This window comes from Camelina sativa, chromosome 12 (assembly GCF_000633955.1).
Source record: "Camelina sativa cultivar DH55 chromosome 12, Cs, whole genome shotgun sequence".
In the NCBI taxonomy this organism is placed as follows: domain Eukaryota; kingdom Viridiplantae; phylum Streptophyta; class Magnoliopsida; order Brassicales; family Brassicaceae; genus Camelina; species Camelina sativa.
The window spans coordinates 5,597,554-5,611,833 of NC_025696.1; the positions used below are offsets into that span (position 1 = coordinate 5,597,554).

Genomic DNA, 14,280 nt, shown 5'->3' on the forward strand with positions numbered 1-14,280 from the left:
TGTACAAAAAAGCATACACGTTTTGATGGATTGTCTATATAAACATTACTTTGCAGTGTTTTTCTATTGTTCTTATTTAGTTATTCGAAATCTAAAACTTACGTGTGTGTGGGATATACTATATTGTTACGGACATGTACGTGAATACGTTCTTCTAAACCTAAACGTGGCTTTGAGATTTACTAAGCAATTAATAACAAAAGATAACAAAAGATATTGAAAAAAAAAAACAAGTCAATGTTGGGTTCCCATGCGGCGCGGGTAACCGTTAGCAAAAGTCTTGTTTTATACTATCAACAACAAGAGAAATCAAAACTATCGAACCAATACCAAAATGTCAATAGGAAGGAAGCAAAAGCACACATTGAGCTATAAGCGATTGTTGCCTTAAAGCTTAGAATGCAATATGGGAAGGAAGCAAAAGGAGCTTTCACTTACAAGTTACAAGTGTCGTAGTGGTGAGATATGTTATTAGCTAGCTATATGTATTCTTACGCGGGAGCAAGTACGTTGTGTGACTCTAAGCTGAATGTTGTTATTTTTTTAATATAAGGAAGATTATAGACCAAGAGTTTAAAATTTGCGCATTTTATTATTTTTTAATAATTATTTTACTAAATGTTTGAATTTTTTTCCTTCATAAACATTAGACTTGAATCATACAACAACTTCATATTTTAGAAACTTTCAAAAATTGTTTAACTAAAAATAAACAAATAAATTGTCTTCTAAAAGATACCTGTCAGTTGTCAATCAAAAAAAAAAATTGCCTTCTAAAAGAGTTAATGTAATTAATTATAACTAGATTATATCGCGGATCAACATTTTCTCCAAAATTATAATACAATAATAAAAATTATTGTTATAGTTGTTTTTAAAAAAATATTTTGTTTGAGACAATATTTACTTTTAATATTGCAATTGTTTAGTAAATCTACATATATATTTTTTAATACTAATTATTTTAGAATATCAGAGTATTTTAATTGTGAAAAATAAAATTTATTAATCACATAAATTTAGTTTTACCAATCCACCGATGTGGAACATTAAAAACACACTTTTCATCATATATTAAGTAATATATCTTTATTTAAAAAAAAATTAAAATCACAACATATGCTGAAAAAATCTACATATTTATTTATCATATGTATTTTATGATAATTTAAAACAATTTGTAAATGAAATAAAAGAAAGATGATAAAAAAATCATAATATAAAATCTTAGCCAAATCTTAAAAATATAGTTATTAAAAAAATAATCTGGATACTTAGATATAAAATCTTACTTTTTAAAATTCTGATTAGTTTACAATTTTTTAAAATTAATTAATAATTTTATCCATAATTTTTTTGAAAGATAAAATATTATTTTTGAAAACTAATAATTATTTTAAAATTTTTGCTAGTCTTATATTTAAATTATATATTTATCCTTACAAGAAAAATTAAACATTTGTCTTTAAAACTAATGGTATAACAATGTAATTTTAAACTTTATAAAGTTAGTTTTATATTGGTATTTTCTAATTAATATTGTAGGATTTATTAATAATTTAGTGGATTTAAATATTGAAATAAGATTATATCAACAGAAATTGTTATGTAACTTGTTTTAAAATTTAAAGGCAAAAGTTTATTTTTTTCGGTAAAGATAAAAATGTAAGATTATATATCAACAGAAATAGGAAATAAAGGAATATAAAAAGCTTTCCGTTTTTATATTTTTTTTCTAACAAAAAAAGTTATTTGAATTTTAAATAGTTTTTTAACGAGGAGTGACGAGTCAAAGCTGCATTCTATACTTCCAGGAAGTTTCCTAAAGCACTCTTTTCTCTCTCTTTCTCCTTCGTTCTCTTCTCTTTATTGTTTAGTTTGTTTTTTTTTTCCCGAGAAAGTGACGGGAAAATAATCCGGAAGAGAGAGTGAGTATTCTTCCATCAAACTACAAAACCGAGAGAGCTGAGTAATCTTCCTGAAACTTTCCTTCCGCCGAGAATTTGAGGTATTTTTTTTTTTTTTTTAAATAATAATTTTGGTTTTTTTGGATTCAACAGTAACCATAGAGAAAACTTTTTTTGGTTGTTTCTTCTGTAGAATATATATATACTATTTGTTTTCTGGAATCGCCAGAGATTTATGTTTTTTTATTTTCTTCTCTTTCTTCGCCTTTTTGCTTCTGCTACTTTGTGTTTGTTTATTCGAATCTCCGGCACGATTCACGATGTTTAGTTACCCTACACGATTGTTGTTGTTGGAGTTGGACCACTCACTATAGCAAAAAACTATTTGTTTTTACTGAGCTTGTTTCTTCTTCTTCTTCGCTTTGAATTTTGAAATTTCCTCGCACGATTTGGAGTGATTCTGCTTTTTCTGGGAATCGGAATACCAAAGATTGTGGTTGTTGCTGCGTTTTGGAACAGTGTAATGTGAGAGTTGTTAAAGCTAGCTGTAATCTCGTGTATCGTCTTTGGATTGATTTGGTTTTTGGATTGAGATTTGGGAATTTTTTGTGTGTGTTTATGTTGAAGGAGATAATAATGCGGAAAAAGCTATATTGTGTTTTACTAATTTGGGTGTGTGTTTTTTTTGGACTTTTTTTTTTGCGTTGTTTAGCTTAAAGAAGAGAGTGTGTAACGTGTTGTTTTCAATCAACAGTGACTCTAGGCTAGGGTTGTGCTATCTCTCCTGCGACAGCCATGAGTGGACAATTTAGTAACTCTCCAGACAAGGACGTGGAGGCTGGTACCAGCACCTTTAATAATGACTATGAAGATAGTCCGTTTGATATTGCTAGCACTAAGAATGCTCCTGTGGAGCGACTACGCCGTTGGAGGGTAATTTTGCTCTACTTCCACTTTTGATTTGTTTAATTGCATTTGCATTTCGTTTCTTTCTTCCACAGAGTTTAGGTTAGACTTTCTTTGTTTTGTTGTCTTAACAATTCGAAAACAATTTTTTAATGGGTTTTGTAGCAAGCTGCGCTTGTACTTAATGCTTCTCGTCGATTTCGATATACTCTGGACTTGAAAAGGGAAGAAGATAAGAAACAGATGCTGAGGAAGATGAGAGCGCATGCCCAAGCAATAAGAGTACATCAGCTTTGCTACTAAATTTTTCTTAATTTAATGTTGGAGTGGTGTCTAATACTCTAATTATTGCTGTTTGTATCCTTAGGCTGCACATCTTTTTAAAGCAGCTGCAAGCCGAGTAACTGGTAAGTTCTTTCAGTTTCTTTTTCTTTCCGTTAATTATTTGTTTGTTTTCCCCATCCCATTTCGTGCAGCATGTATTTGTTCTCTTGCAGTGTTGTAGGGGTTGAGTGATTGCCATTTTAATACCTTATGTTTAGTTGTTCTGTCACAAGTTCTGTCAAGGGAATGTTGGGATGATCTTTGTTTTGCTGACTCATGTTTTTCAAAATGTGATTGATCTTCATTGCAAATGGGTTGAGTCGATTATCTTCTATATGTAGCATGAACAGTATAAGAACTGTAGTTTTGCGACATGTTTTCTTGGACATAGACATCATTGTAGAAATTATTGATGGTTCCAAGTTTTTGATTCATTTACATCAGTTGATTGGGTTATTACTTTTTTCTGTAAGGAAATTTTGTTTCTGATTTTTTTTTTCTTCTGATTAATATGCTGTAGTTGACTGAGGTTTATCTCTTTTTAGGAATTACAAGTCCACCTCCGACTTCTGGTGGTGGTGATTTTGGTATTGGACAGGAGCAGATTGTATCGATTTCAAGAGATCAAAATATAGGATCGCTTCAAGAACTTGGAGGGGTATGTCTTTGCTTTTGCTGATCTTTTACTTTTCTCTGCGGGCAATTATTTCTAAGCTACGAAACTCATGTATGTTTATTTGTGCTCTCTTTTCTTCCATTAGGTCAAAGGGTTGTCTGACTTGTTAAAAACCAACTTGGAGAAGGGTATAAATGGGGATGATGATGACATACTGAAAAGGAAATCTGCTTTTGGATCAAACACATACCCTCAGAAGAAAGGGAGGAGTTTCTGGGTATTAATACTTTTAAATCTTTTGTTTTGAGCAGCTTCCATAACTGTGAGATTTTGCCGCTTCAGTCTGTGAAGCTATCCAATCAACTAATATCTTGATTTATTTATTTATTTTCCCTCATGTTCGACAGAGGTTTGTATGGGAAGCTTCTCAGGATCTTACGTTGATCATACTGATTGTAGCAGCAGCTGCTTCTTTGGCATTGGGAATAAAGACCGAGGTATTCAGTTTAGGAATTGATACATTATATTTGGCTCAGCGCATACCTTGGAAATTTGAAGTCCTTTTCTATGTGACATAGTTTTAGAACAATTGACTGAGAATTATTAACAAAAATAGTATCCAGAATTACGCCTTTCTCGTGTTTTTTTACTGTCTTCCATATCGGTGTAGCTCGATAGCACATCTGTCGACTATCTTTTACTTTGTAGTCGTACTCACTCTAAGCGTTCTTGCTCTAAGAGGGTAAAAAGTTGGTTTATCTCTATTATCCAAACTTTTGCAGTTTTCTTTATTCTTCCTGATCTTTTGGTACTTTTTGGCTGTCTACTTAGGGTATCGAAAAGGGATGGTACGATGGTATCAGTATTGCGTTTGCCGTTCTTCTTGTGATTGTGGTGACAGGTATTGATATTCCTTGCTGAATTTGATTTCACTCATACTTTTGACTGCTGGGTGTATTCCACTAATTTGTATACCTTTTCCCTTGGCAGCTACCAGTGATTACCGGCAATCTCTTCAATTCCAGAACTTAAATGAAGAGAAAAGAAATATACGTATAGAGGTGATAGCTTGGATGATCATGCAGCTCATAGATGATACCATTTTTTGTTGGCTTAATTTTTATAAGTGCCTTATGCATATGCCCAGGTTACCCGCGGTGGAAGAAGAGTTGAGATTTCAATTTATGACATTGTGGTAGGCGATGTCATACCCCTCAATATTGGTGATCAGGCAAGTTGCATGAATTTGTCAATGCAATTTTTCTTAGCTCTTTTCCGAATTTCAGTATAGATATAATTTATATTTGATCTGCAAATAATTTCCGTAGGTACCTGCTGATGGAGTTTTAGTTGCTGGCCATTCCCTTGCAGTTGATGAGTCCAGCATGACTGGAGAGAGCAAAATTGTATGCTATACGCTCTTCCTTAGTATTTGCAACAAATATTATCTTTGCATTTCATGCTTCTGAGAAAGCTGTTTTTCGCAGGTTCAAAAAAACTCCACTAAGAATCCATTCCTAATGTCCGGCTGTAAAGTTGCAGATGGCAATGGGACAATGTTGGTAAGACTTGACGGTCACTTACGTTTACTTTTACATTTTGGAGAAAAATTGTGAGATGATTAATTGGTGAACAATGGTATCCGTCGTTGGTGAATGGTTGCAGCAAAAACATGTTTTTATTTATGGCGTCAAAACATCTGATTTGGAGTTCCTTTCAAATTTATTATTTTGTTTTTGAAACTCAGGTTACTGGGGTAGGGGTCAACACTGAATGGGGCTTACTAATGGCTAGCGTCTCAGAAGACAATGGTGGAGAAACACCATTGCAGGTGACTATCAACTTTCCTCTGTTCATATTTTGTGGTATTTGTTGCTCAATAGTTATCCGTACTTTGGTTCTTCAGGTGCGCCTGAATGGTGTTGCAACATTTATCGGGATTGTGGGGCTCACAGTTGCTGGCGTTGTATTATTTGTCCTAGTCGTTCGGTGTGTTTAAATTTCATTTTGACAACTAAGTACTGTGTGGAGTGAATGTCAGTGGTTATTGAACAACTCTTTGTTCTCTGCAGCTACTTTACCGGTCACACGAAGAATGAACAGGGAGGGCCACAGTTTGTTGGAGGGAAGACAAAATTTGATCATGTGCTAGATGATCTTGTTGAAATCTTCACTGTTGCAGTAAGTGTTTCTTTAGAAGAAGTTAGCATGGCTAATATAGCCGTCAGCTACTTATTCACATCTCTGGCCATTCTTCTCAACTTGTCTGAGTATTGTAGGTTACAATCGTTGTAGTGGCAGTGCCTGAAGGGCTTCCGTTGGCTGTTACCTTGACGTAAGTCTATTGTCTCTTCTATATACATTTTTTAATAATAGCAATTACTTTAGCTTTCAGAGTTGGAAAGGATTCAGTTATAACGTGGTCAAACTTTATAGATGTTGATGGATCTGCTGTAAATTTTTTTTGTCACTGATCTTTTTTACTTCTTACTGGCAGTCTTGCGTATTCCATGAGAAAAATGATGGCAGATAAAGCTTTGGTATGTATATTTTAAATTTTGGGTCTAAATAGTTTGCTTGAAAATGAATTCAAAATTTATTATGTGAATGTAGTTTGCGACTTAAAGACAAATTTTAACTTCAGGTGCGTAGGCTTTCTGCTTGTGAGACCATGGGGTCTGCAACAACAATTTGCAGTGATAAGACTGGAACTTTGACCTTAAACGAGGTGAATCTTAATGCTAACTTTCTTCTGTATTTGCTATTGCTAACACACTACATTTAGCACAGGGTTTCCTAGTTGTGAGCTTTTGCTATTTTAAATTTTGTGCCGAACAAGCGAGTCCCCTAATACTTTCTCTTTTCTCAGATGACTGTTGTTGAGTGTTATGCTGGGTTCCAAAAGATGGATCCTCCGGACAGCAGCGCAAAATTGCCATCTGCTTTTACATCCATACTTGTTGAGGGAATTGCTCATAATACAACCGGCAGTGTCTTCCGATCTGAAGTAGGATTAAAATTCTTTGGAACTTTACTGATTTCCATTTTTTGTTTCTACTCAGCTGATATAATGTGATAATGTGTATGTGTCTGCTGATGACAGAGTGGTGAGATTCAGGTTTCTGGATCTCCCACAGAAAGAGCAATTCTTAATTGGGCGATAAAGGTTTGTTTTTCAGCTACACTTTCTGGTTCCAGTTTTATAGCGGTGAGGAGAACTAATCTTTTTACTTTTTATAAGCTGTGCAGTTGGGCATGGATTTCGATGCTCTCAAGTCTGGGTCTTCTGCTGTACAATTTTATCCATTCAATTCAGAGAAGAAACGGGGAGGCGTAGCAGTGAAATCAGTAACGTTCTCGAGTGTTTTCGTAGATCTTTTGCTTTATTTTTGGTTTCTCACTTATGGTTGTTTCCACTTGTTAATCAGCATCCTAACAAACTTCTAATTCTATTTCAGTCAGATTCGAGTGTCCATGTTCACTGGAAAGGTGCTGCCGAAATTGTTTTGGGTTCCTGCACACAATATATGGATGAAAATGAGAGTTTTGTAGATATGAGTGAAGATAAGGTCGGTAATTATGTCTCTCTCTTATGATATAATTTGTCTTAAAAGTTTAACTTATCATTGTGTCTTGAATCAAGACCGTTTTTCTACTGCAAGTCCAAATCAGCTTTTACTCTTATATCTACGCTATTAAACCTTTGTATCCCAAATCAGTGCCAATTTTGTAATGCGAGTCTTGATGCAAAGTACATGTTTTTTCTTCTGAATAAAGTCTTGTTCTTTCAGATGGCTGGCTTAATAGATGCTATCAATGATATGGCTGCAAGGAGTCTGCGTTGTGTTGCAATTGCCGTCAGAAAATTTGAAGTGGACAAGATTCCAACTGATGAAGAGCAACTTTCTAGATGGGTATTACCTGAGGATGATCTTGTATTGTTGGCTATCGTTGGTATTAAGGTAAGGATCCTTGTCGCGAGTTCTCCTTTCCATTTAGAATACTGTTGTGATCTGCCTTAATGTGGTTCTGTATACCAGATGGCCATTCATTGAAGTATTTTTATCTGCCAACACATTGTAGGATCCTTGTCGCCCAGGTGTCAAAAATTCAGTTTTACTATGTCAACAAGCTGGAGTCAAGGTCCGTAGAGATCTCATTTGCTTCTTTCCTTGATGGTTTCTCTTCATATATATTCTAGACTTCTCAGTTCATGGGCGTATAGGCTTCTAATTTCCATTATTGGCTGCAGGTTCGTATGGTGACTGGTGATAACATTCAGACTGCCAAAGCAATTGCATTAGAATGCGGTATATTAGCTTCAGACTCAGATGCTAGTGAGCCTAATCTGATTGAAGGAAAAGTATTTCGATCCTTTTCAGAAGAAGAAAGAGATAGGATTTGTGAAGAGATATCTGTAAGAACCTTATAATTTAGGTTTAAGATTGAAGACAGTAACTTAATGGTACCTGACATTGTTGATGAACTTGAAGGTAATGGGTAGATCATCACCCAATGACAAACTTCTTCTTGTACAATCGCTGAAGAGAAGGGGACACGTCGTGGCTGTAACTGGTGATGGAACCAATGATGCTCCTGCACTGCACGAGGTTCAATATTTTTTATGTCGATCTCGTACGTGTAACCTTTAAAAACACTGTTGATATTGAGGATCACACTTTCTGTTTTGTCCCCTGAATTTCAGGCAGATATAGGTCTTGCTATGGGTATTCAAGGCACCGAAGTTGCAAAGGAAAAGTCAGATATCATTATCTTGGATGACAACTTTGAATCCGTTGTGAAGGTTGGTATCCTTAGAAACCAAAATTTTTATAAAAAAGCATCATTTTGATACGTATCTGTTGCATATACTTTCGGAATTTTTTCCTCAGAAATTTCAAATGTTCTCCTTTGGGGGTATTTATGATATTTTTAATTATCCTGAATAGGATTCCATCTAAGTAATCTGATTCCTATAGGTTGTCCGTTGGGGTCGATCTGTGTATGCCAATATTCAAAAGTTCATCCAGTTTCAGCTCACAGTGAATGTCGCAGCTCTTGTCATCAATGTTGTGGCTGCCATATCCGCGGGTGATGTTCCTCTAACTGCAGTACAGGTTTGATATTATAAATTCAATCCACTTCTTTATAATCCGCACAAAAGTATTCACTTGTAAAAAAATATCTTCTCCCTTATCTTTGTAGCTTCTATGGGTCAATCTTATAATGGATACTCTTGGTGCTCTTGCTTTAGCCACTGAACCACCAACCGATCACTTGATGGATCGATCCCCTGTTGGCAGAAAGTACCTCTTCTTATTTGACTTGAGAAAGCATGTTAACTCTTGCATGGTGATCATAGTTTCTTTTCAATTTGTACATAATTATATTTATCTTTTGCTCTCAGAGAACCTCTCATCACAAATATCATGTGGAGAAATTTGTTTATACAAGTAAGTTATCTTCTTCTTCTTACTCTAGTTCTCTAAATATCACAATGGTTAAGCCTTCTCTAAATGTTCTGCATATCATTAGGCGATGTACCAAGTGACAGTCTTGTTAATCCTCAATTTCGAGGGAATAAGTATCCTTCATCTGAAGAGTCACAAAAACCCAGAGAAAGTAAAGAATACCGTTATCTTCAATGCGTTTGTCATCTGCCAGGTAAAAGATATTGAGTCCTGTGTATAATTAAAAAAAAAAAAGCTTGGGCACAGCAGAAAGCAAACTGATGTATAAATTTGTTAGATCTTCAACGAGTTCAACGCACGGAAGCCAGATGAAATAAACATTTTCCGTGGAGTTCTCAGGAATCACCTTTTTGTGGGCATCATCTGTATCACCATTGTGCTCCAGGTACTCAATTCTTCCTCTTCTGTTCCTCCAAGTAACTTTTTTTTTTGTACATCTGAGACATAGACATACTGGTTTATTACTTGTTGTTTACTGTTTAATAGGTAGTCATTGTCGAGTTCCTTGGAACATTTGCCTCAACGACTAAGCTTGATTGGGAGATGTGGCTCGTCTCGGTTGGAATCGGTTCCGTCAGGTTTGTTTGTTAACTTTGTCATCAAAGAATTTTGATTAGGTGAATAGTAGATGTTTTTTTTCATAAACTTACCAGGTAGATTTTGTTTTATGTTATCATAACCAGTTGGCCTTTGGCGGTAATCGGAAAATTGATACCGGTTCCAGAAACTCCAGTCAGCCAATACTTTAGAATAAACCGGTGGAGAAGGAACTCATCAGGTAGTTAGTTACCTTTTCCTTCGCTATAGACAAGCCATTAAACGCATCTAAAGCTTTTTTCTGTTAAATTTCAGGTTAATAATTAGTTTGAAAAGAGAAAGCGGTTAAATACCTAAGGTGGCTTAGTGGTATCCAACTTGTGAATACTTTTACTCTCTTTGTCTCTCAGAATTTTCGCAAACGGCTTCTTCGTTTTAAAATCAAAAAAATGAAATATATACCTATTTTTAGTTGTTGTTAATCCTGTTACCTTATCCTTAAATGCCCAAAGTCTCTACACAAGGAGGCTTCATTTTATACTTACTGTAGAGAGAATAAGGCTGTTAAAAATTCACATAAATGCATGCATATATACATATATGTTACAAGTAACTATTTGGAGACTAGAGTTTCAAAGTTTGAGATTCTGATGTAACAAACAATGGAAGTGGTGCATTGGCTTCTCCACAAGAGCATATCTTCCTTTGTCATAGGCCTGAGATTCGAGACCCCTTTGAACATTCTCACACAACACAACATCTTCCATCTGATACACCAAACGTACACGTTCCATTAACTCAAGTCTATTTACACATTCCATAAACTATTTCTCGGCATAATGAAGAGTCATTCATTCTCGTACCTGAACTTTATCGCTTTCTTCCAAACTTCTCTTGATAAAAGCTTCATCATCCTTAAAGCCAAAAGAGGATTTTAAAGATTGCATTACAGGCCTGAGATATGTAGGTTTATTGTGTCTGCTGAATTACCTTTAAAGAAGGATCAAGAAAATAGTCGAAGATGACTTTGCATCTCCTTGGTCCTAATGGTACCACTAGATTCGTGTCCATCCAAGGTCCATACCTTAAAAAAGATAATCCTTGGGAGTGAGTTAAGTCATTGGAAGTTAAAACATAATCCATGGGAGTGAGTAAAGTCATTGGAAGATGAGCTAAGCAATGGAGTTGATGCATTTTACCTATTTATCATGAAATTTGGGTAGACAAAAGCATATAGAGCTTGAGATCCAAGCCTATCAAAACCATCTTCGCCAGCCTTGGAACCACCTCCACATTCTTGGATACTAACCTTTTCGAATATCTGATCTTAAAACAGTAAGTCCATCACAAGCCAACAAACTAGAGAATATAATCAAGCGTTGGAAGTCTGAGCCTGAAAGTAGCTCGTATTCAGCAAAATGGATATACCGTTGTAGAATAGGTTTCGAGATTGAGGCCTGACATCAAACCTTTATGTGCATATGGTACATGATAACCACCATCTAAGTAGTTATCACAGAAAACCTGAAAAAGGTTTTCAGTGATCCATCATCAGTTTTTGTAGTTCTGTTGTTTAAAAGAGTATATAGTCAGAACAAGATTTCACCTTCCAATTACATTCCATGGTGTATTCACGTCTGCATATGAAACTAAGTGGGGAATCAACTCCACCTTCGCTCAACCTCCCCACAGAAGTCCCAAGCCATTCTGATGCCACTAATGCATCATCACTCTCATCTTCTCCTTTCCTCGATGTGGCTTGAGTTACCTTGAGGAGAACAAAAGGTCCCCAGACAGCCACTCTTAGAGGTTTAAGTCCCATTTCCTATTTCCTCAAACAGTCAAGTACAAAAGTTCAAACTCATCCGTCTTTTAACAAAAAGTGAGAGAGACCACAATGCTTATATCTAAACAACATGCCATACATTTAAAGCAAAGTTCTCTATCCCATTCATTCTAGTAGCTTTGACAAGCGATCCACTCAAGCTATACGTCCATCCCTGAGACAAAGAATGACATAATATGACTCATAAAAACGTATCCACTCACCTCGTAATTATATAGGGTAACGGCTTCAAGCCTATAGAGGAGAGCTTACATGATAAGGGCAGACAAAACAAGACTTTTTCCCATTTCCAGACGCCAAAATAGAAGCATGGTGAGAACATACATTATGGAAAGCATGAATCTTTCCATTATCATCTCTACACACAACATATTCTACATCCCCAAGCCTGCACCAAGTCATACATATTGAACAAGACTGACATAGAACAATCTGAATTTTGTATATGGTTTTCTTTACTTACCTCCCAGTGAAGAAGTCACGACTCTCCTTAATCTGATCAGAGTATCCTGACATATGCAATGGCAAAGTAAGAAACTTTACAGAAACAGTTAACTAACTAAGTAAAGTGTGAATTTTTTTACTAACCTACGGCTTGCCATCCTCCATAGAAGACCCGATCGAGCTCGAAACTGTAGAACTGAGGATCAGTGTACCACGAGCTCGGCGGAGTAGATGCTCTCTCCAACGGAATCTTCGGATCGAACTCCATCACGAGCTTATTGATATCTGAAACGGCGAAGACTCTGCTCGGACTGAGAAATCTTCTTCGACTAAATTGAGAGACTGAAACGCCAAATTCACCATGAGAATTGAAATATCCTCTGGTGGATTTTTGCGTCGGAGTTAGATATTCCGTCATAGTCGCCGTTGACCTGATCATCATCATCGTCGTCATCTCCGACGGTTCTTTTTTAATTCCGGTGATCGTCTAAACTAACCGGAGCTTTGCTTCGGAATCATTTTTACAAGTGGCAAAGTATTTTTCAACAATTCTATTTTGATCCCCACAAATTTCGATTTGTTAATTTTTGGACTCTGATTATGAAACAAATAAAAGATCTCCAATTCCACTCTACTTTAGAGTCAAATCTCTATATATAGAGCAAATCTATTCTCACCTCTATTTTTTTACACTAACTTTATTTTAGAGTTGAAAATAGAGTAATACATTGGAGGAAAACAATGCTATATTTTTAAATTACTCTATTTTAAAGGAAAATTAGAAATATACATTGGAGATGGTCTTAGAGCAAAGTCTATCTTATTATATAAACCTTAGTTCTCAAAGTTAGTAACTCACTAGATCATGACACGTGTCAGTTTTAACGATCATAGATCAAAGTTAAAAATTCACCAGATCATTACACGTGTCAATTTTAACGATTAAATATTAAACCAGATCGTGATACGTGTTAGTTTTACCAATTAAATATCAAACTAGATCGTGACATGTGTTAGTTTTAACGATTAAATATCAAACCAGATCGTGACACTTGTCAGTTTTAACGATCAGAGATCAATTTTGTAGATATATTGTGTGGGTCTTTGATTCGTGCGGATTTTTCAATGGAAGCTATCAGATGCAATGAAATGAAATCGAAGTATATAATGCCCGCTAATTTAATCGAGGATGGAGACACTGATGGATGTTCTAAAAGTGATTCTACAGTTAGTAACATTATAAGTTTGGAAGATANTGATGTTTTTGGTCAAAATTTAGAGTTTTCTTTTCTGAATAATGTTGATGATTCCGGTATTGAAACAAGAGCTGCTTGATCGAGTATTTGAGAAGCGGTTTCAAATTTGAGAAGTTGGAACGGTATACCATTTTAAAATTGGTTTCTAACCGGATTTATATGGTTTTCTATCGAATTAGGTTTGTAAACCCTTTAAACCAGGTATATGGAGAAATATATGAGAACTTTTGATTCGGGTAAAAATAAGTTGAGAATTTATGATTCGAGAATATTTGAGACGAGGTCATAACTTTAAGTTGTTTTGGTACAATTGGATACTTCTGAATAGTAAATAGGTCGTTGATCCTTAACGTGCTTATGACATATGTCATGTTTTTTATTCTATATAAAGTTTTTATTTTGTATATCTGAATTATCTAAGACTTATATTGAAACGACCGACCTTTTTTTTTAAATAATAAATAATATATATATAAATAAACTACAACTAGTGGTCCCATACCCACTAGTCACCTAACCACATTCACAACCAACAGCGGAATAACATACCAATAAATAACCGATAAACCAATAATCCAATAACCAAATAACCAATATCCAGTATTAAATCCAAACAGCATAAATCAAATAACCAACAATCCTAACAATGCTCTAAGACTCAACTCTAGCAACCTAACAATGCCAGACAACATCCAACCGAGTCCCTAGAACATCCTCCTCTTCATTGCCTTGATTCCACGATCACACTTTGCCTTTACCTGCACCACAAACACAAATTGAGATGCATGAGTATTTGATAAACACTCAGTGAGGCAATCCTCCCATCTACTGGGCTATACACACAAGCAATAAGATCTCTACATGCCACAACCAACAATCGATAAAAACAAACCAGACAATAAACAAAGCATGCAACATCCATCGTGACTGGAAGAGGGGTGTCGACCGACACCAGATGGTGTCGATCGACACT

General features: G+C 35.3%; 2 protein-coding genes across 6 annotated transcripts; one reads left to right on the plus strand and one right to left on the minus strand.

Annotated features, from left to right (window-relative positions):
• Positions 1,803–10,297, plus strand: LOC109124590 (calcium-transporting ATPase 10, plasma membrane-type-like). 5 transcript variants are annotated; one of them, XM_010449495.2, is made up of 35 exons: positions 1,803–2,008; positions 2,620–2,840; positions 2,979–3,095; positions 3,181–3,220; positions 3,683–3,795; positions 3,899–4,030; positions 4,161–4,250; positions 4,585–4,654; positions 4,744–4,814; positions 4,901–4,984; positions 5,082–5,159; positions 5,241–5,315; positions 5,501–5,584; positions 5,660–5,742; positions 5,826–5,934; positions 6,033–6,088; positions 6,251–6,293; positions 6,398–6,481; positions 6,623–6,760; positions 6,857–6,919; positions 7,003–7,122; positions 7,212–7,322; positions 7,545–7,715; positions 7,837–7,896; positions 8,006–8,170; positions 8,247–8,363; positions 8,459–8,557; positions 8,733–8,870; positions 8,959–9,059; positions 9,161–9,206; positions 9,289–9,417; positions 9,502–9,609; positions 9,711–9,802; positions 9,908–10,002; positions 10,077–10,297. In XM_010449495.2, exons 2-35 carry the CDS (start codon positions 2,703–2,705, stop codon positions 10,079–10,081), a joined length of 3,225 nt encoding a protein of 1,074 aa, XP_010447797.1. In that variant the 5' UTR covers positions 1,803–2,008; positions 2,620–2,702; the 3' UTR covers positions 10,082–10,297. The 5 variants fall into 5 exon arrangements, with proteins under 5 accessions (XP_010447797.1, XP_010447795.1, XP_010447799.1 ...); XM_010449493.2 differs by having other exon boundaries at positions 2,662–2,840; XM_010449497.2 differs by having other exon boundaries at positions 2,662–2,840; positions 8,784–8,870.
• On the minus strand, positions 10,278–12,581 carry LOC104730332 (choline monooxygenase, chloroplastic). The gene is made up of 10 exons (XM_010449492.2): positions 12,196–12,581; positions 12,071–12,116; positions 11,860–11,995; positions 11,687–11,761; positions 11,368–11,586; positions 11,190–11,285; positions 10,961–11,082; positions 10,752–10,845; positions 10,625–10,675; positions 10,278–10,528 (listed from the first exon to the last, which is right to left on the minus strand). Exons 1-10 carry the CDS (start codon positions 12,503–12,505, stop codon positions 10,394–10,396), a joined length of 1,284 nt encoding a protein of 427 aa, XP_010447794.1. The 5' UTR covers positions 12,506–12,581; the 3' UTR covers positions 10,278–10,393.

Excerpts from the sequence above, each read along its gene's own strand:
- LOC104730332 (XM_010449492.2), bottom strand. The coding sequence starts at position 12,505 with ATGACGACGATGATGATGATCAGGTCAACGGCGACTATGACGGAATAT. Across the intron at positions 11,286-11,367 it reads CCATGGAATGTAATTGGAAG|GTTTTCTGTGATAACTACTT; the intron begins GTGAAATCTTGT and ends AACCTTTTTCAG. Across the intron at positions 11,083-11,189 it reads TCGAAACCTATTCTACAACG|ATATTCGAAAAGGTTAGTAT; the intron begins GTATATCCATTT and ends TTTTAAGATCAG.
- LOC109124590 (XM_010449495.2), top strand. The coding sequence starts at position 2,703 with ATGAGTGGACAATTTAGTAACTCTCCAGACAAGGACGTGGAGGCTGGT. Across the intron at positions 6,482-6,622 it reads GAACTTTGACCTTAAACGAG|ATGACTGTTGTTGAGTGTTA; the intron begins GTGAATCTTAAT and ends CTCTTTTCTCAG. Across the intron at positions 7,897-8,005 it reads GTCAACAAGCTGGAGTCAAG|GTTCGTATGGTGACTGGTGA; the intron begins GTCCGTAGAGAT and ends TATTGGCTGCAG.